We start from the raw sequence: 26,373 nt of genomic DNA on the forward strand, positions 1-26,373 counted from the left end.
AAGCACACCACAGCACCCCACTGGAGCCAGGGTGCTGATGCTGGTCCTCGGAGCCCCCCACGTTGGTGGGGACACGCTCCCACCCGCAGCAGCCAGCTCCCGGGCTTGGGGGGAAGAGCAGGGGCAGCAGCGGCTGCACAAGCACATTGCGGGCAACAGATGTGCTGGAGCCACGGCAGCAGCGGCTGTAATTTGTTTTTGCAGGCAGCTGGCCCTGCCAGGCTCTGGCAGACGGGGGTAATATCCACTCCGAAACCCCAACGCCATGCTGGAGAGCCACAAGCCGCTCTGGGAGGGCTGCAGGTCACAGCCTGTGATTTGGGTTTAGCGGTAACAGAGTATTATCCCAGGCTCTGGGCGTTCCTGAACACCCTCAGGAGATGGGAGGATGGATGGAGGTTGTTGCGGGATTCACCCTGCTGTGCAGGGGTAAGGTGGGATGTGGGGGTCTCCTGGCACAGCTGGGCACCCCCAGGCCCCATCTCCCACCAGGTCCTGGTGGAAAAATGGCCCCAGGTAGCATCATATCTGCCTGGCCCTAATGGAAACTGTCATCCCTGGGGCGGGGACAAGCCACAAGCGGGGATGTGGGTCAGCTGGAGAAATCCCACTAACCAAACATGCCCCAGGATGTCTTGGGACGGGTAACACCCCATCCTCTTTGCGCTTTCCCTAACCCCCTTTGAACCGCCCCCCCCCCCAGGTTTCTCCAGCGCTGCCCTCCCAGCTGCATCCCGCTTTGCTGTGGGGGGGGAGAGGTGGTGGACCCCCGGGCGTGCGGTGGGGACCCCCCTCTGCCCCACAGCCTGCGCTGCACCTGTGGCAAGATTCAGGTGCCGGATCATCCTGCGCTGGTGCAGCTGCACCCTGAGCTGGGCCGTGTCTGCGGCACGTGTCCGTGGGGCCATGGGCTACAGTGAGGAGCAGGGGGGCAGGCAGCTGCAGCGTGATCTTCAGGCAGAGCAGAACAGGGTGGCAGAGCCCGGATAGCTCAGTCGGTAGAGCATCAGACTTTTAATCTGAGGGTCCAGGGTTCAAGTCCCTGTTCGGGCGAACGCTCTTTCTTTTTTTCATTCCAATGCTCGGTTGCGGATATATTTTTTATTTTTCTGTCAGCGTCACCCCGGGAGACCAGCCGGGCCTCCGCGGCAGGAAAATCCGCTCCTGCTGCGGGTGTAAAAGGCTTTTAAGGGGGAAAAAGATAGCCTAACAGGCCGGAAAAAACCCTCAAAACGTCAACGCCCGAACAGGGACTTGAACCCTGGACCCTCAGATTAAAAGTCTGATGCTCTACCGACTGAGCTATCCGGGCTCTGCCTGCAGTGTTCCCGGCCGCCACTATCACCGTACGGGTGCATGGCGGAGGGGTGGGGGGCCTTGCGCCGGGCCGGTGTGTGTGTGTGTGCGCGCACCGGGCCGGGGGACGTGTGTGCCCACCGGGCCGGGGGGGGTTGCACCGGGCCGGGTGTGCGTGTGTGCGGTCGCACCGGGCCGGGGGCACACGTGCTCCGTCCTACAGCTGGGTCCTCCACCGCGGGGGGCGGGCGCGCTGCCGCGCGGGGCTCCTAGGGTCCTCTCTAGGGGCAGCTTCCGGGGCGCTCTATGGCGCGGCCCCGCCGGGCCGGGCGCCCCGCGGAAACGGCCGCGCAGCCATGTTGCCTGCGAGGGGAAGTGGCGGCCCGGAGCCCCGCTAAGATGGTGGAGAGGAGCCCTCGGGGGGCGTAGGGGTCCCGTCCCCCCACCCCCCCGACCCCGACCCCGGGGCGGCCTGGGGCCCATGGAGCAGCGATAGGGTGAGCCCGCCGCGCGAGGCCGGGGCTCGGGGGCGCAGCGCCCCGGTGCCGAGCAGGCCCGGGGGAGGGCGGCGGGGCCGGGCCGGGCTGCAGGCGGCCGGGGAGCCAAGAGCCAGGCGCGGGGGCCAATCCAAGGGGGTCGGGGGGCGGTTGGAGGGCGGCAGAAAGCGGCTCCCCCCGCGGCTGGGCCCGGCGGGGAGGGCCTGGGGGAGCGGGAGCTTCGCACCTGGCGTCTGGCGCCGCCGGGCCTGGGCGTTTGCACCGGGCGAGCAGGTGCTGCGCTTGAAATCATTTCTGGTTGAAAATCACTTTCATGAGAAAAACAAAACAAAAAAGTGTCAAGCCCAAGATCCAGACCTTCCCGTTGGAAGAAATCCGTGTTGCAGTAGCATCATCCCGGTGACCAGAGCAGTGCCGTGTTCGCGTAGCTGTGCTGGAAGCACTGCAAGGGCCCTGTCTTCGTGAAGTTCCACTCTGAGAGTGGTGCTACTGCCATTCAAAGCCACGCTTCCCACCTTTTTTAAGTATTATTCTAATTATATTTCCTGCTGGACGCTTTTAAGGACATCTTACTGTTGTTTGACAGCTTATGCTTTCCAGTTAGCCGATGCTTATACCATCTGTTCCAGTAATAAAAGGAGATGCAACAAGTGTTTCTGCATTATTGCATCTTTTCCAGAGCGTGCTTTTTGCTTTCTGCTCTTTTCCACACCGAATGGTTATCTGCAGCATTGATAACTTTGGCAGCATTTAGAGTACAAGGTTCAGGGAAGTGTGGTATGACCTGACTGCAGCGGAGAAGTGGGACTCTTTGTCACCATGTGTCATCTTTCACACCTTGATTTTAACCTTAAATGCTGCCACAGGCTGTGCAGTTCAGTGGTTGGAAGTAGCTCTGCTGAGCGCCTGGTTAACAACAAGGAAGTTTTTTCAGGGAGGGAGGAATAACTCAAAAGATAAGATGTGTAACGTTTCACGGTTATTAAACAGATGGACTTTAAAAAGGTAATCCCTGCTTTCTAGGCTGATTGGTTCTGACACATCCTGTCTGCGCTAGTGCAGGATTTGGGGCTGTGTTGCTGACTGGGTTAAAAAGAGCTGAAATAAATATGCAGCTATCTAAGATTTAGATTTCACAGAAGCAGTGTTCAGTAGGGGAAAACTACAAACTCGTGGAGAAGATAATAACAAGTGAGACTGAAAGGACCACTGAAATGTGAATGCAGTACTGTTAGAAGAACTTGGGCTTGTTTCTGCTCTGGTATCTGTTCATTTAAGGCTCTCCAGCAGCTCCAAGTTATTGTGTTGCCAGTGTAGCTGGCGCTGCTCCAAGCAGGGCAGTGTCGACTCTTTCTGCCAGGTAGGTCAGGTGCCAGGCACCGCCCTGCATTGCATCTATTGCTAGGAGGTGACACGGGAAACCTGCTGATCAAAAAGGGTTAAAATTCATATCCCAAGTGCCTGCTTCTTCAGAAGTGTGCTGTGGGCTTGACGGCGGCAAACGTGTAATGTGATGTTTGAGTGAATGGTTGTGTATTTAGCAACTTTCTTAGGAGTAGAGCAAAAGCACCTAGATGTTCAGCAATACCCAGGCTCGTAAGTGCAACATCATGCAGCCAGTCCTGCTGAAGATGTGATTGAAATAAGGGCTTTTGTTGTTTTTCACTGCTGCAGAAAATAGGTGATTAGTAGCTTCAGTTTGACTCATGAGTTCTAAAGAGCTTGGCTCAACACTGAAGAGAAAGATGTTCCTGCGAGAGGAACAGTCAGCACAGTCACTTCAGGGTATTACATAGCTCTTGCCTGGTAAAGAAGCTTGTTTTCCTGACCTAACTACTTCTTGCTGCATGGTTGAATGCATTAAAATAGTTACATTGATTTGACATTCCCTTAAGGAAGTTATCTGCTATGGGGAAGAGTGACCCCAGTAAAAGCCCAATTTCATCTGTTAAAATAGAGGTAAATGGAGACAAGGGTGTGCGTGGTGGCGTGGAAGTGCTGTCCTGTTCCAGACATTACCAGCAACAAATAACTGTCAACAGCAGCTGATTTAGGGAGATTTGCGGAGCAATTTGCCAGCCTGCCTTTTTTAATTGAAAAGATCAGGTTTGTTTTTTTCCTCCTACTAAACATAATAATAAAGTGTTGCATAACATTTGTATTTGTTAACTGCTAATGTTTATCACAGGTTGGCTAATTTTGGCGTGTTGTTGGCTGACCTTTGGGAAGCAACACACAATTTGTGGCAGATGCATCATGTCAACAGCAAAACTCAGGTGAAGCTCAGAATGTTTTTTTTTTTGTGTGTTAGAAGATTTGGATTTTACTCAAGAGCAGTTGCCTGAGAGGAGCTCTTCAGCTAAATATTAAAAATAGTAGCCCTGGCTTTTGTTGCCATAAGTAATGCATTAAAGGACTTTTCTGTAGTGAAATTGGGCTTTTTCACTGGGTACTCTTCCTAGCAGAGGATATTTTTCCTGATGGAATGCCAACTCGATGTCAAAGCAACATATTAGAGCACTTAACTGAGCACAGAACAACAAAAATGGAAGTCAAGCAGTCTATAAAGTGTGAAATCTGTTAAATCATGTAATTCACAGCTCAGTTTTCTCTCCTGCTGCCACTTCCCGGCTGGAAGCCCCTAAGTAACCAGCCAAGATTTACAAGGTCTCATGGAGTAAAAATGGTGACAAGGTGGCAGTGAAAGGGCAGCTTTGATGTTGCCTTGGCTGGCATTGTGCAGCTCTCAAAGGACGCGTACAAACTTGTTGGCAACAGAGGGATGTGATCGGCTGAAATGCGTGGCCCAGAGAAAGATGGCACAGGAGGAGCTAAGGGCTTAGTAAGGTGTGGTTTACAGGGAGGAGTAGTGGTGGGTCTGTCACAAGCATGGTGAGATTGGTGGGCAGAAAGACTTGTCACACTGATGGGGGCAAACCTGATTAGCTCTGACTCAATTGTGAGATTAGTGCTTGTTTAAATCCTCCCCGCCAGGGCTGCTGTCTACGTGATACCATACGTGAGACTGCAACTTCGCTTTCAGTAGAAATTTTGCTTTATTTGAAAGCATGAGAAAGAATAATAGTAACTGAAGACAAGACTTAAATGTCAGAACTTAACCCGCTGTTGAAGCGAGCCATTAGAGCCTGCAGATCCACCGAATAGTAATGTCTAGTCCGTACTCCCTGCTGTGTTTTTACTTTGCACGGAAGTTAGAAATTGTGTTCTTTCCTTAAAAGAAGGAGACTTTAAAACAAAACCTGAACTTGAATTAGAAATTCAGCCTCCACTTTTCAGACAGTGCTGTCAAGAAGAGTCCGTGTACCCTGTGCTTGCACTCTTCTGGGCCTGGTAAGATCTTGTCTCAAGCCTTTCCTTCTGCAGGCATCAAAAGCTGTGGTCTAGTGGGGTTTTGATTTCTTCAGAGGAGGAACTTTTACTCACAGAACAGGCAGACAGCTTGTTCCTGTAGTGTGCATGACCATATAAAGTGTTCAAGTGGAAAAAATGGTTGGTTCGTGACTCCTTTGTGATTCATGGTTTCCTCTGCATCATTACTCTGGTCCGGTGGCATTTGCTTATATGCATTGCTCCAGAGCTATAGGGGGAACAGGGTACGTTCACTGGTGCTTTTTGCTCAGCTGGCTGCAAGTTGGTTTAGACGCTTTAAGGGTTGTGAGGTAAAATATTTGGCATAAAAAATATTTGGCATAAAGTAGGTGGGGAAATTAAAAGAGTTGCAGGGGGAAGTTAAACAGGGCTCGCTGAGCAAGAAGCTTCACAGTTCTCTAGGAATTTCCACCGTTTGTGTTTCTGGCCAGCCTGTGTACGGAGGGTGGTAACACAAGTGAGATTTTCTGTCTTGGCAGGACAGTGACTGGTGGCAGCCTCCATAAATCTTGCAGGTATCATGTTTTGGAGCTTGCATGCTTGGGAAGATAGCATTCAGTAATTCCAAGATTCATTTCTAATTAAAGTTAGTATTACTAATGGTCAGACTTACTAAAAATACAATTTATCAGTAAAGACTGGAGGCAAAGCACTGACTTGCTCACCTTTCTCTAATAAAACAAGTATTGAAATAGCTAAAGTGATCTCTAGTGTTGACTCTCCTAACCCAGGCGTAGCAGAGTGCCTTTCCAGGAATTCAGGGCGGGGAGGAAATCCACTGTTTTCTCCCATTTTGGCCGTTTTTCACACCGACTCAAGCTCTTATCAGAAGCTGATGTATTTAGTGACTCCCTCTCCTGACTAAATGAGCTGGAGGCAGGAGCGGTTTTTGAAAGAGCGACTCAGAGCCCAGAGCACCCGCAGGACTGGGAGCCCAGCCAGGCACGGCAGAGCTGCTGGGGAGGCATTGCTGAGCACCCTCCGGGGCCGCTGGAGTTGCTCTCCTGCACGGGGACCCGCAGGCTCTTGGCAGGAGCAAAGGGACTGCCTGGGAAACGGAGGCCCATCCTAGTGATACTCCTGATAGCAGAGAAGTTCAAGGCTGGTAAGTTTCTGCAGCTAGTACAAAGTACAGCTTAGCTTGTAAAGCGTGAAGGGTCCTGTGGGCAGTGTGTGCTGCAACGTGCTTGGCATTTTCAAGTAGAAACCTTAGTTAAAATTTAAGAGACTGATAACACGGACATGGTTCTAGCTTCCTAAATAGCTTCAAATACCAATTTATTTCAGTTAGTACCTAGGTCTGGTCACTATCAATGTTTTTTACCAAACTTGAACATTTGATATATCAAGCTTTCCTAAATAGTGAGATATGTTTGATCTTTCAGAATGATTTTATTCCTGGTAGTGCCTTTGTTCTTAGAGTATTACATTTCTCTGAAGTATCAGAACTCTCTAACTCGTTATAAGTCTTTTTAAGTTATAAGCCATTATAAGTCATTTTAATAGATGGGGCAGGGGAGGGGTAGGGGTTGTGGTCAGCAACTTGAATTGGTGCTAAAGCTCAGATTTTTGTCTTTACTGAGGTTTCTGCACTGTGTGCTAAAATAGATGTTCAACCTGTTTTGTCTACGTCTAAAATGTTTGGTTACATTCCTCAGGCATAAGGCTGGTTATTTTGGTAGTGTTTGCTTTTTAATGTAGCTAATCATACTGTTTTGCATTCTTTATAACTGCTGTAGTAATAACAAATTCAGTTACTGAATCTGGAAAATTCTGTGAAAGGCCATTTAGATACTGCTTTAAAGTTTTTTAGCTTCACATTTTTCAAGTTTAAATTAAACTACTGCATAGATTAAAAGTTGATGCTTCTTCCAGATTCCACACAGTTAAAACTTTACCCAGAGTTGCATCTAAGTAGGCAAATTCAAGAGCCAGTATTTTTAGGTCATCTCATGCTCTAGCATTAAGTTTTCCAAAAATTGCAGTTGCAGGGATTGTCTAGGTATTGCCTGCAGAAGTGCAGCCAGATTCACGTTGAGATGGAGATTTTATTGTAACTAGGTCCAGGGACACAAAACAGTTTTACAGATAACATTTTTTCTGATCTTTAGTGCTGTGTGATCAAACCTTTAAGTTTCTCCAGCAGGTTAAAGTTACTTTATTTCCCACCCACCCCCCGCACCCCCGTGGCTCATTAATTTACACCATCCTTTCTCTTTAAATATAAAGAAGTTTTCAAACCTGTTCTGTGAGGTAGATTAAACTGGGTTGTGCTGTGAACATGAGTCATTACAGATTGTTTTGCATATGAAGCTGTCCTCTTTGGGTAGATACTGAAACTGATAGTTCTCAACAAATTCAAATAGCTGCAGGACTTCCCCTTTTGTTCTTTTCCAGGAAGGATCGATTCACCTGCTAGCCCAGTAATGCTGTTAAAATTTAATTTATAGCCTGCATCTAGGTATTTGGGATGAAGGCTGCAGCAGCTTTAGCAGGTTTTCAGCTCTTGGAAAAAGCAGGTGGGGAACGTGTTAATCGTTGCCATCAGCGCCAGCTACTCTTTTTGGGCAGTCAGGGGGAGGTTGCTGCCTTGTGTAGATTTCCATTGTGGTTGATTGTGACTCAGCTTCTATTTCCCCAGCTCTGACTCGAGGATTTCACCCTGTTAAGAGTTTGCCAGTGACCTGATGGAGACTGGCAGTTCCCTTGAGCTGGCAGGTCCCCAAGTTCCTCACCATGCTGTACCACTCCGAGAGACTGGCAGAGTCAAAGCATCCTTCGGTGCCACAGCAGATCTGTCCCAGTTGGTCTCAAGTGGCTGTTTGTCAGGCAGCTGGGTGCAGCTTGGGTAGGACAGCAGATCAGTTTAGGCAGAGCAGGTGAGGAGCACAGTAACATCAGCGTGATACAGCAGTCATTTAAAATAGGCATGCAGGGCTAATTTTAAACCCCGATTTCCTGAGACTTCTAAGAAGTGAAAGTGGTTAAAGACCAGGTTTCTCAGCTTAACTGGTACATGAACCTTTTCATTTATAGGTTTGTGCTATAAACAGCTAATCACTGCCACAATGACATCTTCAAGCTCTCCCCAGCATCCAGCAGCTGAGAATGCCTGCAGAATCACACTTGGACAAGTTAACCAGGTAATTACCTCTCCTGCTTATCTTCACTGCTTTCTTCTCACTAAAGCAGTGATTTCTTGCATCAAATCAAAGCTCTCCAAGTACATTTAAGTAAGAAGAGTTTAGGCTAATGGAGTAGGGCTTTTATCCCAGAGTTATGTTAGCTTTCATTATTAGATCAATGATTTATGAACACTTTAAAGGGGGAGGAGGGGGAAAAGCAGTTAAAACTGGCCATGCAAGTAACTGTATAATGCATATTTTTGTGCTGGGCCTGTACTTGAAGTATTCCACATACAACATTCCTCCTAGTGCTGGACTCTGTGTCTTGGAGCTTTGTAACCCTGTATGCTGAACTTGGTTGAGTCAGTAATTCATCCCTATGCCTTTTTGTGGAGTCGGCTTAGGTAACATGCAGTACATCCGTTATCGACTATTCCTGGAGCATCCCTGGAAAAAAAGGTAGTTGTAGCTGCAAGCCAAGGCCAACATGTGTGTGTTTGAATATGGCTCGGTACCATGTTGACAGCCAGAGAGAGAAATTTGCAAACAACAGCAGTAGAAATACAGTATAAAAATCAGAAAAGCTTCTCCAAGACAGGCATCCAACCTTTCAGAGCCAATTCATTGTAAAAAACATCTCCACAATATGAGAGGATGTGGCAGGAGTGGAAATAAGCTGATGGGAAGTTGAGAGCGCCTCCCATTCGAGGCTTAAATTAGAAGCTTTGAAATGTAGCCAAGTCCTGTGCAGAATTGATGTATGTGCTTATTTATTCAATTCACTTGGCATGAAAAAAAAAGTAAATAGGCTCTGATATTAGTAGCAAAATATTGATTGTCAACACTCAGTGTCCTAGGCAGTGTGGAATAAACACTTCCATTTTGGCTGCACTGTAGTAGCTAAGGGCCCATTTGAAAATGATCAAGCTAACTAGGTTTCTTCTTTAATCAGAAAGAGATGTATAAGTTGTTACTTCAAAAGCCATTTGAGAGTGGTCATTAGAGAAATGAATGAATGCAAACACATAGTTTCATCTTACTAAAAATCATGTGCTGATACAAGCACTTATTTGAGTTGTGCTGAGCTTTTCTTAGTGAAAAAGATGTTCTTGAGAAAGAGACTTGGGGCTGGACACAAGCTGTTCTGTTTGAGCTTGGAAATGCATTTAAGAAACAATAATGAGAAAATAGGCAGACCAGACACATTCACAGAGGAGACAAATTTTTTACAATTTTAGAAAACAGCAGAACAAATACCTTGCCAAGATAGTGCCTGATAGCTGAGTGACGAATTGCATTCATGGTAAGCAACCAAAATCTGCTGTCCTTACTTTGGGCAGGAAAATGGTGCTGCAGCTCGGGCTGTCTCTTGAGGAGATGTTGCAGGGCTGCAAGCAGGCTCTGCACCGTGGGAAGGGAAGCAGGGATTGCAGTTGCATTTGTATAGGCAGAAAGGAGGGGTGAGTGTGAGACAGAGGTGAGTCCACCTAACATTGTGAAGGGCTTTACTAGCTAGCAGGAGTTACATGCCTCGAGAGGATAAGCCTTGTTAAAGTGTAGAGGAAACAGCAATGAACTTGGTGTGCTGAGGGCTGGACTTTCTGTCCTGTGACAGATGGAAGTTGCTGTATTAGCATCTGATAGACAAGGAGGACAGAGGGAGAGATTCAGTGTGGGAAGCATGCTTCGTGTGCAATATTGTACACAACTGTAGCATTCAGAGAACAGAGAGGGCTTTCAGACATGTGGTGGCACTCTCCTAGGAATTGTTAAAATTCTTGTGGAATAGATGAAATAGTAACGTAGGGGGGAAGTAGCTATTTAAAGCTCGCTGCTGTTTTATGTAGCGTTATCTGTCCTGCTACTCAAAGCTGCTTGGGTGTGTGGGTGAAACCTAAAGGTGGTGTGGAGTAGTTGCATTGTTCCCAGGGTACTTTATATTTTGTATACTAAATATTTGGTTGATGACTGAGATCCACAGAAAACACAGGTTCTGATCCTTGGTGTCAATTAACCACACCTTGTGTTTAATACAGTCTTATTATTACGTGCCTGTTCATGGATCCTAATAAATACTTAGGTCTGTACAGAGCAGACTGGATTTATCCAGTGTGCTAATTAAGAACGTTCTGGCATGCTGCTTTTGGAGGGGCAGTCTGAATGCACCATCATCGCTGCTGAAGATGTGACTCAGTACATTTGGTTAGTCACTGCCTAGGGCTCCATACCGAGGGTCTGAGTTTCCAGTCTTCCCTCACAGGGTGAATGACATCAAAGTTAATGGGACAGTGTAAGTGATTAAAGTCTTTAGAGCTGGCTGCCCAAATTCCTCGGCTTTTTTTGTCTTGCGCTTGAGTCAGAATGATTGTGCTGATTTTCAGTCCTTCTAACTTCTTTTTAAGCATTTGTCCAGGCAGATTACTTGTAAAAAAAGAATACCAGCCTTCAGCAGGTTAGCCTGAGGCCAGCAGTGTTTCCCCACTACCTCCAACTCATCCCATGGTTGTCAGCTCTCTGCTTGGCGTGTGAGTCTTATACACAGGTTGACTTGGGCAACTTGGGTTTGCTCTCTGTGATATGCAGGCTCACGTGCCAGGGTGACCGGCTTTCTCTCAGCAGGGCACTGCTTCGTGTCGTTCAGACAAACTCTGTGCTTTGTATTTTAGGTGCGACCCAAACTGCCACTTCTGAAGATTCTGCAGGCTGCAGGCGCCCAAGGTGAAACCTTCACATTGAAGGAGGTGGGCTCAGCTCCTAGGCACCGAAACCGTGCCTGTCCTGATGGCTCTTTGTGGGGAAGGGACGGGACTGGCTATTAATTTTTCCATACTTTTAAGCCCTGCCTGCAAAATAAGGATACCTGATCCATAGGGCTATTGTGATTTGATCGATCGTAACTGGTTTTGAGAGCCCCCGGAGGAAATGGAATAGGAGCGTGAAATTTTAAAGAATATTATTTATCCTGGAAAATCAGAAGCCTCCGTAAGAGAAAGGAGAGACAGGATAGCCACGTTCCTGAGAGAGTGTAGGAGATTCTGTTCAATTGTCTTGCTCTCTGCTCAGTGCCTGAAAGCCTTAAAAATTGGATTCCAGTTGGTATTTTTCATTTAACTTTTCTTTGAAATGGCTTGTCAGCTAAACCTAAGAGACCCTGTGAATTCATTTATTTTAAGATTAAAATGCAATATGTGTACGAGATTAAAAAAATGACACTGTGATTTACAAGAGTGTCCTGTCTGCAAAGAATTAAATGCAGTGGTTTTTCATTATGAACGTGTCAAATATTCCTGCAGAGCCCCGTGACTTATTTTAAACACTTATGCATTTAAATAACTTATTTAGCTTCTAAAAATTTTTGCAAAAAACAAATTGAATGGTTTAAATGGGGAGAGCTGAGTATTAAATGCAGGTTACATGTATAGATTAACATTTTAACTCAGTTAAGTCAGTTTTTTCTGCAGAGAACAGAGTACTGTTGGCAACTTTTTGGTGACTCTTGTCATTCAGGAGGGTCACTTTAGTGGGTAATGGGGGTTGGGACCTGCCTGTATTGTGCTTAATGTGCTTTGCTTTCTCCCCTTGTGTTCTGGATTCCTCACTGGAGCTGGCAGTGTTCCCTAGCTCTCAAAAGATGTTTCCTCTCCATCCTTTGTGATAGTAATGCAGTTGCCATTGCATCTTGCAGTCTGTGTCCCGAGGGACAGCACTGTAAACGTGGTCATCCTTTAGCCAAAGCCATTTCCTTCTCTTCTTTAACCTGAGTTGAACAGCTGCCAGTCTCCCATCTCCTCCTCTCGCTGAGCAACACTGCCCACGTGAAAGTGTTATCACCCATGTCACGTTTCATATTAACGTGTGGTAGCAGAGGGACTGCTATTTGTCCATCTTCGACTCGATTTTCCTTGTCTGGGATTAATACTTCCAAACCTTACAGCAATACGGTAAAGCACAGCTCTCACTTGGTTGGGAGACACCAAAAAATAGCAGATGTGCATAAAAAAGCAGGGTTTTTATGTTGAAAAAAAAAAAAAAAAAGTAAAAAAATAGATTTGACTCACGCTGTAAAGAGTAGCAGGAGGCAAGTATCATAAACTAAATTTCCAAAGTCTTTGGTGGTTTGGTTTTGCCTGCATAACTGGCTGATGGTATGTTATGTATCTGCAGGTTATGCATTACCTAGGACAGTATATAATGGTGAGGCAGCTCTACGACAAAAGACAGCAACACATGGTCTATTGTGGAGGAGATCAGCTGGGAGAACTGCTGGGACTGGAGAGCTTCTCTGTAAAAGATCCAAGGTATGAAAAATTCACCTTTAACGTACGTTGTATTGTAGGGGTTGCCAGGACAGGCAGCTCTTGGTGTCACTGTGTCTAGTCACTGTCACGTAAACCTCCATGAATACCAACCAAGTGGCTCAGTGGCTTATTGGTAATGTGTTCAACAAGTTTAAGTTGAGCTCCTTTGTTCTGAAGAGCCAGTTCTGAATGGTTAAATAAAACATAGCCACCCCACAAAAATCGGAGCGAACAATCGCTAACAAACTAGGCGGAGTGCTAGTGCTGGCAGGCAGTGAGCTGCTTGAGGTGACATCTTTTCCCCATTTCATTTCTGCATCTTCACAGGCCCTTGGTCTCACACCTAAGTGAAAATCTACATCCTTCAGTAAAGTTTTAACCTAGACTTCTCTGTAGCAAGCATTTAGGAGTGGCAAAAAAACCTCTCTGCAGTTTCCAGTGTCTTTCTGGATAATAAAACAGAATTTCTGTCCCTGGTTTATAAAAGGCAATGCGGCTTGGCTTTGTGAGGGTGACTCAACTATCATTTTCTTTCCCACAGCCCAGTCTATGACATGTTGAAACGGAACCTGACTTCTGCTGCAATGACAGGTAGGTTTGTCACAGTATGGGCAAGTATATTGAATATAGTGTTGATGTAACTTGGGTAAGTAATGATATTCGGAAAAGAGGAATGTTTCTGAAGCTGGAACAAACTGCTAATGAAGGCTTTGACTAGACAATCTCTTTGAGTATGTGTCTTTTCTGTGTGTCCACCATCAGTAGCTGTGGTATGAAATCAGTTAGCTGTTTGAGTAACGTGGCTGCCTCTAACCAGTGGCCAAACCTTGGAGCAGCAGGCACACTCTCTCTGGAAGCACGATGACAGAGCTAAATACTGTGGATGTACAACTGAACATGGCTGAAGTGTCCCATCCAAGTCATTATTGGTGTCTCGGTCTTTTCTCAGTTTCATAGCATGCTGCGACTTCTGGCTCTCACCTTGTTTTATACTTTCATAATCTTGAGACTGAGTGTAAGGGTGCTGGGGGAGCCCAGCCTAGTTCTGCAAACCAAAGAGGTCTGGACTTTAATTGAACGCTTGAACCTTTAAAGGTCACTGTTGCTTTCCTGGCTTATAAGGGAAATCAGATCTTAGCTACATCAAAAGTCCTTCAGTCATAAATTAAAATTTATTCTCTAAATTAATCTCAGATGATGGCTTCCTTGCAGCCAGTTCCCATTGTACGGCTGGTAATCTTAATATGAAGAAAAGCTTTTAATGAAACTACAAGTATACAAATCATGAGGGAGCTGCACCGGGAGAGTTTTGGAGTCTTGTGCCGTACTTCTTGGGGTCTCTAAGCAGAGAATATAGACTTTGTTCTTCGTAAGGGCTTAGTCTATTTTTGCACAGGTACGTAAAAGCCTGTGCAAATATAGAAACTGAGAAAACGTGGCCCTAAACTGCTTAGTCCTCTGCTTTGAGCCGTGTATTGGTGCCTCTGAGGTCCCCCTCCTTTCTCTATTGGTATAGAAGAATCTTCCTAAGTGGACTCTCGTCTAAACACGTTACCTACAGAATAACTGTGTGAGTGCCGTTCCCCTCGCTGGTGATGCCCTGGCCTCTTCCCTGTAGGCGATGTATGTGGAGAGCAAAGGATCCCAGTGAAACAGCTCTCTCCTCTGCTGCCCTGTCCCCTTTCTGCTTGGTGTGTGCGCGTGGCTGGGTGTGCGTGTACGGTCCAGTCATGGTGTAACTATTTTTAAACCTGCCAAAGGAAATACTGTTCCTTTAGGGAGATGATCACTGAGTTATACCACCGTGCCTGCTTGTGTATGTGTGTGACTAAAACGAAACAAGCTTGGCAGACCAGACCTTTGACAAATGCACAGGAAGGGTGACTCGAGGTATTGTTTTTCCTTCATGGCAACGTAGGAATAACTGGAAGTGCCGCAGGGCTTAGAGAGGTCTTCATGTTTCGAGTTTTGTAATAGCTGCTTGTATTCGTTAGCCAAATCAGTGCTTATCAACACATCTTTTTGCAGATTGTCTCGGCCACTTCTTTTAAGTACACTTGTGGAAAGGTGGCTGCAGTGCATGTTGATAATAAAGGTTAAGCTCGTACATAATGCTCTTCGTGAGGTGGTGTCCTTGGCTAGCTTTCGCTCTTAAGTGCGACTCAAATGAGGTGCATTTAGGAATACCTGACTTTAAGGGCATTTTGTATATTATATGTTGGCTTCAAAAAAGGAAGCCTTCCAAGAAGTGGAGTGTCTTTTGACACAGTGTTTAAGGCTAGTTTGCATTATTTATAAAGTGTTAGAAGCGTAAGGCTTCACTTTTTCTAATGTGGCTGCACAGCCAAAGCAATTAGGGATGAGCCAATTGACTTTGTTTTCCTTCAGGTATGAGATAACCAGTGACTGCAGAAGCTGTAGGGTGATGGAAGGGGAAGAAAGGAAAGCTGAAATAATGCATGGAGGGCAAAGAATACGGGACAGAGCCATGTTATTTTGTGGTCCCTTGTTTTGGTCCATTTTATGGACCACTTTGTGGTCCACCTTTCTGCCTATAGCAGCAGTTTTCAGCGTCTTCATCCATGATTCATGGTGTGAATCAGACTGTTCGTGTCTGCCTGGCACCAAGCAGGGAATTTCTCTGCTAAATTGAAAGGGGAGCAAGCAGGAGCCATCCTTGCATCTTTTTTTCTCTAGCAAGTAATTCTGTTTGAAGGGTAGACTTCCTAAGTGCAGCTCCCCTATTATGTAGAAAGATATCTGTTAATATGATTGTTCTTGCTATTTAGGTTGGCCTTTTAATTAACTCTTGGGGCCAGTGTAATCGTCTGGATTAAATTGTGTTACGGATCTGCACAGTTACCCAGGAAGGAGCTTGCTGTGCATGGAATTTTCCCTTCTTTAGTCTAGTCAATGTTCTTCATGCCCACAGCCTTTAAGAAAGGCATTTTTCCTGTCTCAGCCTAGGCTGAAAGGGATGGTGTCCACAGGTATTTATAAAAATCTTACTCTTCTCCGTTCACCTTCTTCAGCACGGATCTGATCCAGCCTTCAGGTGAGAGTCCCCACACTCTGCTATTGCTCTGGGTTTCTGTCTCCGTGCAGACCTCTTGTGTAAAGGACCTAGAGCTTGCGATGGCAGGACAGCCTGTAGGAAAAAAGAATAGTTTTTCGCATTAGGAAGATGGTTCTTACATGCTGTGGGGTTTTATCAAGCTTCATCTCCAAGGAGACATAGACTCTGTATTCCATAGGCTCATGCCTCCATACGTACCTAGCAAAGTCTAGGGAATACTGGAGTAATGCCTCTCAAGGAAATGGCTAGTTCTCGAAGGAAGAAAGGGCACCGTTTCTGTTGAAGGGCTACTTAGAGGTCTGCCAAGCCTGGCTCGTTGGTTGCTTGCTGAAGTCCCTCTGTGTTGTGAGAATGGTTATTACCAGGGAAGGTTTTTTCTTTTGTTTTACCTGCCATCTAGATGCTGCACAGAATCTCGCAAAGGAACAGAGCGTCGATAAGCCAAGCCAAGACCAGCTGAAGGTAAACCCACTGCCTGGTGGTTTCTTTTGTTGTACAGAGTGCCCCTTCTCTGTACCTGTGCATGGTGGACTGCCAGAACTTTGTGCTGCTTGGCTGCCAGGTCCTCACCTTCCTGAAAAGTTCTTGGAGTCCACAGGGCAGGGACAGAGTGACCCTTCTCTGTTCTCTTCATAACAGAGTACCAGTCTCTGAGCGCGTTTCTCTGGGGTGTAGCACTTCTAGTCCTCAGTTCCTCCAGCGTGCTCTGTACTTTCCTGTCTTTCCTCCCTCTTTCCCATCCCCTCTCTGAGTAGGAATTGCCAAATAATTAAGCTTTCTAAAACATGTGAACAAGTTTTGTGTTTAGTAGGATTGTTTTCAGAAGCTTTCAGGCAGAATCTGAAACCTAGGAAAAATCTTTGCACATTCAAACTTGTTTCCAGGTGTATTTTGGGGTTAAGGTAGTCTGATCTGGGAGGTGTCTGTTCACACTGGGGGCCAGAGAGTCACAAAGCTCACAGTATTACTGCATTAAAGATGGCAACTTTTGGACTTTTGCCAATCTTAAGATTTTTCCTAGGTGGCAAGTATATTGTTTGTGCGGATTACAGATGCGTTAGCCTTCTGAAAGGGTTAATAGCGTGTAGGTTTTGTTCAGAAACTTATTTCTCTTCCGAACTTCTTGGTCTTGTACTGCAGCTGGTGACTCGGAATGGAAGTGCTACATCCCCTTGTCCCTATAAGCTCTGGTGGACTAACATGTGTTTTTTCCTTCCTTCATGCAGTTTAGTCGGCAAGAAGGTTCTGACACTGGCGTCATGGAGGGTGAAAGCAATGCTTCTGCTTTGTCTACCTCGGAGCAAAAATGTGAGAATTGTGAAGGTGAGTGCCAGCTCTTCTGCAGTAACTCGATGTGTACAAGCTCTTCTGCTCCTTCTCCAGTGTGACATGTTGAGCTCTGCATCAACAAAGTGTTGGAGAAGGTTGTTGGGAGACTAATAAAAACCTGTTGTGGAATATAATCTTTAGAAATCATGAGGTTATGCTAAAGATTGAGAGACCTGCAAATGTTCACCAAAGGTGTTTTATGATAGACGTGTTTTCTAGCTTGGATATTTGGTCTCATAAATAAACCAACACTTTGAATAAAATGGCAGGTTAAGCCCCAAAAGCACATCTATCACTAAACAATGCCATGAAAAATCTTACAGACCTTGCTGAAGGGTATTTTAAATGCTGAAATTATACTTGTATCTATTTATCTTCCCAAGGGACTCTCTCCTCTGATTACACAGAACACAGCCTGAGCCGTCTGCAGTCATTACCTGCAAACCAATTAGAGAACTGAATAATAATGGATTTTTTTTTTCTATCCAGCTTAAGTGTAATACAGCTCCTTCATATTTAGACATTTCCTTTGTTTTAATGTCTGGGGATTTCTTGCTTGTTCACTCATGGATTTCTGATGTTACGGAAACAATTTTCCTGTTTTTCTACTTTCTATTCTCATGTTATTTTCATATCAAGGAACCTGTTTGTAAAATCAAATCTCCTTTGCAAGTGTGGGTATTTCCAGATCAAATGAGATTGGTAGATGTTGTCCTGGCTGCATGTACAAAAAGAGGTAGGAACAGTCCTTGTCTGTGCCTTTGAAACTCGTGGCACTGGAGAGAGAGATATTCAAGGTTATCTTCAAATTCAGACTGCTGAGTTGAGGACCATAGACTAAACTGCACGGGCTAAAAAAGAGGCTGAAGCATGGGGTGATGGAGGATGGATTCTTACCTTCCTGCTTCCTACTTTGAGCCTGGTTTGGGTATTCAGGAGCTCCCTTCCCTGGAAATTTGAACTAAACTCAAACCAGTTCTTTCTGCATCTTAAGTCACTCAAGAAATCTGCTCTGCATTGACTTGGTTAGAGCTCTGAAAGAAGTGTTTGCATTTCTGTATTGAGTCTTAAAAGTAAGGTAAAGCTAAAGAGAACCAGGACTGTTACATGGACGCTGGGAACACTGGCATGCTTCTCTGACCTCTGGTGATGGCTGTGCAGTGACTGTTTTGCCAGGTTCACTTGGGTAGATCCACAGGTACAGATGTGCGGCGGATCTGACGTCCCAGTACACTCATACAAACCCCAAAGCTCTTAGCAGTAACTGGCTGTAAGAAGGAGCAAGAAAGAATTCTAAAATCGGACGGGGCCAATTTTTTCTCTGCTAGTCTCTGAAATAATATAGGTGTGGCATGACTTAGATTCTACTTGGCTCTTACAGACAAAGACTTAATAGAAAACCTCTCTAAAAGCAAGAAGCCTAAGCTGGACCTAGTGTTTGAGGAATGGGATGTAGCTGGTCTTCCATGGTGGTTTTTAGGCAACCTCAGAAGCAATTACAAGTCCAGAAGTAATGGATCAACAGATATTCAGACTAACCAGGTGTGTAGACATTTTAAATAGGTGCACTGTATTCTCTTCCTCTCCTCTTTTGGGTTCCAAGTAAATAAAATATTCTTGTTCTTTCTTTCCCCTTCCCACTCTAGGATTTTCAGCCTCTCCCTTGTGTGTTGCTGTCCCACCCTTTCACATCAGGTGGTTGGTTACCTGTCGTGTTCTTAAATAAACTAGGCGCTCTCTGAAGGCTGTGCTCAGCTGCTCAGCCGTTGGAGGTCCTTTTGCACTCCAGAGCATTCGTTGTATTTCAGGAGTTGCCCCTCTTCTGGGTTGAAAGTTGCAATGCGGTGTGGATGGCTGTAGCGTGGCAGCCAGCTGCTGTACGGCCGGCTAGCAAGGGGAGTGAGCGTAGCACTGCTTGAAAAAGGGGTGTCTTTGTGAGAGCGGTCAGCTGCCCCTTTCTCTCCCAGGGGTGACTGGAGGAGCTGCCCAGGGCTGAGAAGGCTGTTAGTGAGGCAAAGGGGAGAGGCATTCGCTGTGGTGATGGCTGAGGTGCTGGTACTCCTGCTGCTGCTAACCTGAGCTCTAAGTAGTCTCTCCTGGTTCTTTTCCAACAGGACATAGACACTGCCGTTGTTTCAGATACTACTGATGACTTGTGGTTTCTCAACGAATGCCCGTCGGAGCCCAGCAGTGCTGCAGTCAAGGTGGAAACAGTTGACTGCGAGGAAGTGAAAGAAGGTGACAAAAAGGTACCTCTTCAAACAGCCACAGTGCACGTGTCCCGCAGGTTGGCCTTGCTTAATTGATCTCGTGATGCTGTGCTGATTTTGGAGGAGCTAGATGTGTAACCATTCAGAGTTTAAACTGTGTTTAGGAAAGGCTGTCGCTGTTCTGTACGATAGCTTTCCTGTGTAGTTGGTCTGCTTGGTTTTGGCTTAAAAGCGTGTGTTTTCAAGGCACAAAATTAATTTAACATTAATTAAATCTCTAGCAGCAACTTTACTGTGCTTCTAGCTAATATCTACAAGGCTAAGAAATGAAAAGACTTGAAGAGGAAGATCTCAGTTTACATGATACGCTTGCCTGAGTCTGCTGGCTGAGGTGGCAGTGAGATTGGTTACGGGTAATTGATCAAATGTGTGTTAAAGGGATTGAGTTCATGATTTCTTCCATGGAAATTAGTAGGACCACTCAGGTGTGTATGTGTTTGTATTTGTATGATTCTTGTGTGGATCAGAGAGAGGTATGCGTTGACCACAGGCAAATACAACTGTAAACAAGCCCAGCAACAGTTATCAATATTCTGGAATAGAATAGTACATGAAGTGGCTTTTCATTCACTGATGGGAATGACTTAAATTATCATGGTGACTATATAGTCATTTTAGTTTTGGTGTACAATGCCAGACACATCGTAAACAGAGATTATTGCGCCTCTCTAACGACATTTCCATTCTTTCCAGGTGACTGAGGATGCATGTTTGCATGACTTGGAAGATTCTCAGTGCTTAAGCGATGACACAGATACAGAAGCTGCTTCTGAGGTAGGCGTCCTTTAGGTCAGCGTTCCTTGCTTGGAGTGTGCTTCATCCTAGATGTAGTTGGAAGAACTTGTCCAACCACTACTACTGGTTGTGGTAGGAGAAGCTAATTCTTGTATGGGTTTCAAAGGCCAAAAGAAGCAAAAAATTAGGCCTTTGAAAAGCTTTTTTGTAACCTATGTGAAGGAGCGTAGAGAAAGTGGCTTGACCTGCACTGGTTTGTTTTGGATAGGGCGCTGTTAAATTCTAAACTGGATGGACACGAGACCTGGCACCCAGTCCAAAACCACCAAGTGTCTCTCTCAGCCACAGAGCAACCCTGGAACTTACGTGATTTGGCCACTTTTTGTGGCGGTGTGAGAGAATTTATACACGGTCTAGCTAGGTGGTTTTGTTTTGCCTAAGAGATTAGGCTCCTCGTTTCTACATTGTTTGTCCCTTTTGTGCCAGGGTAATGTAGTGTCAGCATGGGCAGCCACTGGCTTTTTGCTCATGATTTCACTTGTCCCTTCACACACCCAGGAAGTGAATGAAGATTAAACCCTCAGTTTCCAGCATGGTCAGTCTAATGCTGTATGGGGTTAGTATTAACGGTATCCATGGGTGTTTTAATAAGGTCAGTTCTGTATTGTCCTCTGAAAGGGAATCTGGGATATAGTCCTTGGCACAGGTTTGGAAATCTGAAGCAGGCCCTTTGTAATCACTGAAACGAGGTATTCATACTTCTAAAAAACCCTTTCTAGTGGAAATTTCTGTGTTGGGATCAGGGTTCCACTGGGTCCTGGGTGCCCAGGCTAGTTCTGATGCTGTCACTTGTTTTGTGGCAGTCTTTGGGATGAGAAGAGAATCCACTTCTCGCCTCACCCCATTTTTCTAAGATACTTTCGTGGCCTTTTGTCAGTAGGAGAGCCTGCATACCTGCCGGTGTAATGTCTTTGCCCTTGCAGTGCCTTTCTAAGGACAGAACACAGCTTTTTTCCCTGTTTAAATGAAAAAAACAAGGTGGAAAGAGAATAATCCGTAATTACTGGGTTGTCGCCCCTCCCCACTACCTCATTCCTCTTCTGAATTCCCTCATGATGGATATTGAGGGACATCAAATTTGTGTTCTTTGATCTGTCGTTTTTTACTCCCAGTCCTGCAGGCTGCCTTTTGAGGTTTTGTTGTAAGTCAGCAAAAGTGTATCGTGATACTCTTTGCATAATTTTCTAGACTGTGCTTGCTTGACAAATTAGGACATCCCTGGCATTGGACAGCTGAATCATAGCTCTGAACTTGGGCAGCTCTTGCCCTTGCTATGTGGGGTAATTAAGTAAGCCGCTCTTAGTTGTGCAGATTCAACAGATGCTAAGTGATTAGCGAGTGGGGGAAATACATTCCTGACTGATTCCAGGAGCTCTACCCTTGAATTTAGAGTGAGATACTGAAAATGCAATAAACTGCACAGCTTGAGAACGTTGTATTCTTCCAGAGTGCTGAAGACTGGGAAGAGGGGAGAACAGATTTTAATGCTTAAGAGATCTGCATCTGTAGATGCACAGGGGTAGTCAAATTCTCTTTAGGCTTTCTGTGGTGCTGGTAATCAAACCAGCAATCGTGCGTTTGCAGGCTTAAACTTTGTAATAAATGTCCTTTTTTGATGAAGCTTCTTTGCTGCTTTTCCTATGTAGAGGAAATGAGCCGTATGCAAGAATACGCTAACTTGCTGCTGTTTTTGTCTGCCTCGATCATTCCTCAGGACTGCTGGCAATGCACCAAATGCAAGAAATTTAACTCTCCGGGCAAACGGTACTGTTACCGCTGCTGGGCCTTACGGAAAGACTGGTACTCAGATTGTCCCAAACCAACTTACTCTCTTTCTCTGTCCAACATTGATGCTATGCAAAACAAAAATGATGATGAAGGGATAGATGTCCCGGACTGCCGAAGGACTATTTCTGCTCCAGTTGGCCAACCCAAAGACTTGTACATGGTAGAAAACAAATCACGTGTAGATCCCTGCAGCTCTATTGAGTCTTTGGATTTGGCACGAAAATGTGAAAGCAAGGAGTCTCTGTTGCACTGCACTGAGCATAAAAAAGAGGAAGAAATACAGTCTTTAGAGAGTATTAAAAAAATACTGAATCCTTGCTTCTTATGCCATCACAGACCACGAGATGGGAATATTGTCCATGGAAGGACTGCTCACCTTGTGGCCTGTTTCAAGTGTGCAAAGATGCTGAAGAAAAAGAGATCGCCTTGCCCAGTGTGCGGGAAAGAGATCGAGATGGTGATCAGGATCTTTATGGGGTAGTTGTGCCAGTTCAGGCCTTCACCATAAGATAGCACACAGGTTTTCTTGCACTCACACAAACCCTACTGTCAGAGCTCTGCCAGTGAATACCAAAGAGAATTAAGATTCAAATCTGACCAAGAACACTGAGGAATCCTCTGCATTAAATGAAGCAGCACCCACTTTTTGATGTCCGTTTAAATTAAAGCCCGTAGGGAGCAGGGAGTGACCGACGTGGTGTCAATGCCTCAGCTTTGAAATTGGCTAAATCTTTGAATTTCAGCTCAGTCGTGTCACTAGGATTCTCTGTTCTAACAACTGGTCCTTGAAGAAAACAAGTTTTGGAAAGGATTATAACTTTGGCTGTTGGAGTGTTGTTCTCCTGTAAGTCAAACCCTGTGCAATGCCTTCTAAGGATGGAAAGTGCGGGGGAGTCTGCATCTGGGATACATACATATATATATATTTAGGGGTAGGAAAGAGGGTGGGGGGGAAGGGTAGACCAAGGTGTTTGCGATTTAGATAAGCCATTTCTCCAAGGATCAGTTCTCCTGAGGGCAGTGAGAAATAAATAACTTGGTTTCTGATTTTTTTTTTTTTTGTTGTTCGTTTAATGTGCGTTTGTTAGACAAGGTGAAGGTCCTTTTGTTCCCAGACTTGAAATAAGTCCTCTGAAACTTTTCATCTGTAGCTATCTCAGGTCACATATCAGACAGCAAAGGAATAGGGTGTTTTAGTTTGTTTTGTTATTGGATCTTCTAATTTCTGTTGATTCTTTTTTTCATTTTAAGTACAGTTCTGTGTCATCTTGCGTAGCTTTGTTGAAGCCTGTCCAATGTTAGCTCAGAATCTGCTCTGCCCGCTGGATTAAATCGTAATGGCTCTGCATATGTGGGGATATCCTCACAGCTCTGTGCTTACAGCACCATTTCAACTTCTGCCTGCCTCATCTCATCAGGCCAGCCTAGACAGAAGGTGCTGACTCTAGGGTGCAAAGTGGCTTTAAAGACAGGATTGAGGGGGAAAAAAAATAGTTTCTGTAAAGCACCAATTGCAGCTGGTTAGTCTATGGGCTGTGCTTGGTGTGATTTTTTTAAAAATTTTCTCCACCGATTTTCTTTCCCTGCGATTTTAACGCTTCAGAGCTGTTTGGAGCATTTATGCTGTCCTTCAGAGCTCTGCACGGCTGCTCTACTGGCTCTTAAAACCCAGCTGGAACTTAATAGTTTAAAAACATCTTAACACTTTTCTGAGGTCATATCCTAGAGTGTGCTCAGGTCTTCCGCAGCCTTCCCGTTCTCCAGGGCTGTGGAAGCCCCGCAGCATGCCAGAGTAGCAATAGTGCCTTCACCAGCTCTACGGGCATTTGAATTCAGCGCAGCGTGTAGAATAAACCCTGTTCTGTCATCCTCTCTTACCATTCCCTCTCTAATCTAGGAAGTATACCTGAAGACAGAAAAAGAGAAGGTCGTGCTCGTACCTTGGTGCTTCTCTAAGCTGTTGTCCCCTTCTTGTCCACACTCCTTGTCCTGGTCCAGCCCTAGCAGGCCAGGCATGCAGTGGAAGGCGCTAGAACCTGCCCAGCAAACTGCGATATCAAAATTGTTTCTCTGCAAAGATGTCGGAGTAGGTGTTACATGCCATTGCTGCCTGTCGTCGCCAAAGGCCAGATCCAATGTACGTTTTGTATAGTATTGTGATTATTTCTACCTTGGCTATAATTTAGACTATTGTTGTTGGCTGTTATTTACAGTTGTGTTTTAAAAAGCGGAGGGTAACCGTGTGGCGTTTTGGTGCACTGTAAGTCCATGGGAATCAGTCCACATGGAAAAGCTGACTTACTGCTCCCTTAATTAAAGGGCTGTTAAGTTGCTGGTGATGCACTTTAATAATGCTAAGATCAGCGGTGTTACCTCCTGGAATCGTCGAGGGGAGTTCCTGCCAGGTCGTTTTTTTCCCTTTTCAGGTAGTTTCTCTCCTTTTAAGGGTTTTGGGCTCAGCAGGGTGTGTTGTGGCACTTTGTGGCACTTCTGAATACTGTGAATTCCCCCTTGCCCCGATTGCTCCTAAGAATTAAATGTTTTGCTAAAAGCAGTTTTATTGAATTGTTCAGATCTGGCCGCACTGAAAAAAAAAGCATGTAATTTGTGTTGGGGGTGAAAAATCGAGAAGTCAGGAGAGTTTTAAGTTGCAGTAATGCGGTTGAATATCCCTACCAAAATCCTACTGAGATCTGTGTGCAGCTTCCATTACTAAATGAAACTTGTTGTCAGTGCAGCAGTTTGTGATAAAAAGCAGATCTGCAGGATAACTTTCAGTGTAATGATCTTTGCATCTGTGACTTCTTGCTCAGTGTAACCACGGTGTTTACAACGTGCAGTTATCAAGTTCTTAATTCTTTTTAACTGAAATAGTTAGTGGACGTAAGATACTACAATGTTACACTTGATTTTCCTTCCTATAGAAGAATAAGCTATTGCAGTGCGAGCTCGTTGTGTGCAGCTTTAACTGCCCAGGTTGTGGTTGGGGCTTGGAGGGGGGTGGGTGGGGGTGGGAGTTTTAGTACAGGAGAAGGGGAGAAGGATGTTTTATTGCTTTAAGTCTAAATAAGTAGCATTTTACCAAGAACTGCTCTTCTGAGGCTTCTTGGGAAGAGTGGACTTGAGGTATGGGTTGAAGAACTAGCTCAAAGCACTCGGCTATGATACTTTGCAGCGCGGATGAGATCCTGGCCAGGCAGGGGTATTCCTTTCCTTTTCTACAGACATGGCAGTTAATGTGGAGTCCTAGTTCAGAAACTCGTTTTTTTAGAGGAGCTGAGCATTTACCCGACGTAGGTGTGAACTCGGGTCCTCTGAATCCATCATTGGTGTGTCGTGGTGGGTGACAGTGGGCGACAGTTCTCTCTTACAGTGGTTTTACTATGAAGTGCAATATGAGAGAAGAGTTCCTTCGTGATCTTTAGCAGTCATTGCTGCATGTCTGTTAGAAGTGTTGAGTGCAAGTGTCTCTTGATGCCCAGACTGAAAAGGTTTATGTTTCACTGCTTTTGTTTTTTTTAAAATGACATTTTTTTAACGACGTTGGTTGCTGTTCCTCGGGAACCTGCTGAAGTCTTACTGGCACAAGTGTATCTATAGGTCAGGTTTCATTTACTAGATCCCTCTGCTTTTCAGCCAGAGGAGTTATGCCCAGAAACAGCAGATTTCTTAGTCTGGTGGGTATTTAAATACAGTATGGGAGCCGTGGGGCTCACAGCTGTATAGTGCTGTTCAGCACATTATAGTGCTCTGCAGCGTGAAACCACGTGAACTCTCCGTATTGGCAGCCAGAGGTACACGCGTTGCATTTACTCCAGAAAGTCTTTCCAGTTCAAGTGCCTCTTCTCCGTTACTCTCAGTGACTTGTTTACTGACATGCCCAGCACATCAGCCTTTTCTTCAGCGCTCTCCAAAAACCTCTCAGCGTCCCTCGTCAGCTGAGACGTGTTATCGAGCCAGTTTAGCCTGAACAAAGCCGCTACGTGAATTACAAAGATCCTTTGCAGCAACCCCCCAGAGTGCTTATTTCTTCTGAACGGGGGGTGTTTCCACCAAGACACCTATGACCTTTCTGCCTTGTTATGTATTTATTATGGGGTGTGACTGTGATGGAAACCATAATGTAGCTTGCGAGGGTCTGCTCCATCCTGCGTCCAGCACAGATTGTATCTGCTGCTGAGAAGCTGTCCTTGCAGAGAAAAAGCAGCTGTTGGACAAATGGAAGTGGAAATGGAGCGGAAACTTCTCAAAAGCCATCAGGATCGCTTGCTTTTGCCTGCTCACACTCTACCTGTTCTGAGTTTAATCTTCCAGTCCTGGAAGAAAAACCAAAATGCTCTCACTTAGAGGCCTTCAGTGAAGGCTGACTGTTTTGGAAGATGCCATGATTAAGTGATTGAAGAAAGAGCCAGGGCACTGGTCGTCGGTCTGTCTTTGTCCATAAGCCGAGCGAAGTACATGTGCGTGCTCTTTGGCCACCTGGACATCAGCAAGCAGCGTCAGGAACCT

At 45.5% G+C, this 26,373-nt stretch overlaps 1 protein-coding gene and 2 non-coding genes across 4 annotated transcripts; 2 read left to right on the forward strand and 1 right to left on the reverse strand.

The window, feature by feature from the left end:
• Positions 1–980: 980 nt before the first annotated feature.
• On the forward strand, positions 981–1,053 carry TRNAK-UUU (transfer RNA lysine (anticodon UUU)). The gene has a single exon. It is a non-coding gene; the product is annotated as a tRNA-Lys (tRNA).
• Positions 1,054–1,239: 186 nt separating this feature from the next.
• Positions 1,240–1,312, reverse strand: TRNAK-UUU (transfer RNA lysine (anticodon UUU)). Its single transcript has one exon. It is a non-coding gene; the product is annotated as a tRNA-Lys (tRNA).
• A 308-nt stretch (positions 1,313–1,620) lies between these two features.
• Positions 1,621–25,388, forward strand: MDM4 (MDM4 regulator of p53). Of its 2 annotated transcripts, XM_055819587.1 has the most exons (12): positions 1,621–1,793; positions 5,915–6,288; positions 8,220–8,326; positions 10,975–11,049; positions 12,473–12,606; positions 13,148–13,197; positions 16,083–16,144; positions 16,909–17,005; positions 18,393–18,553; positions 19,126–19,260; positions 19,975–20,055; positions 21,791–25,388. In XM_055819587.1, the coding sequence occupies exons 3-12, from the start codon at positions 8,252–8,254 to the stop codon at positions 22,343–22,345; spliced, it is 1,425 nt and encodes a 474-aa protein (XP_055675562.1). In that variant the 5' UTR covers positions 1,621–1,793; positions 5,915–6,288; positions 8,220–8,251; the 3' UTR covers positions 22,346–25,388. The 2 variants fall into 2 exon arrangements, with proteins under 2 accessions (XP_055675562.1, XP_055675561.1); XM_055819586.1 differs by lacking the exon at positions 5,915–6,288.
• Positions 25,389–26,373: the final 985 nt, after the last annotated feature.

This window comes from Falco peregrinus, chromosome 16 (assembly GCF_023634155.1).
Source record: "Falco peregrinus isolate bFalPer1 chromosome 16, bFalPer1.pri, whole genome shotgun sequence".
NCBI lineage: Eukaryota > Metazoa > Chordata > Aves > Falconiformes > Falconidae > Falco > Falco peregrinus.

What these genes read in the sequence shown, in the direction of transcription:
- MDM4 (XM_055819587.1), top strand. Translation starts at nt 8,252, where the DNA reads ATGACATCTTCAAGCTCTCCCCAGCATCCAGCAGCTGAGAATGCCTGC. An exon ending in TTCTCTGTAAAAGATCCAAG is followed by an intron (nt 12,607 to 13,147) that starts GTATGAAAAATT and finishes TCTTTCCCACAG; the next exon opens with CCCAGTCTATGACATGTTGA. An exon ending in CAGATATTCAGACTAACCAG is followed by an intron (nt 18,554 to 19,125) that starts GTGTGTAGACAT and finishes CTTTTCCAACAG; the next exon opens with GACATAGACACTGCCGTTGT.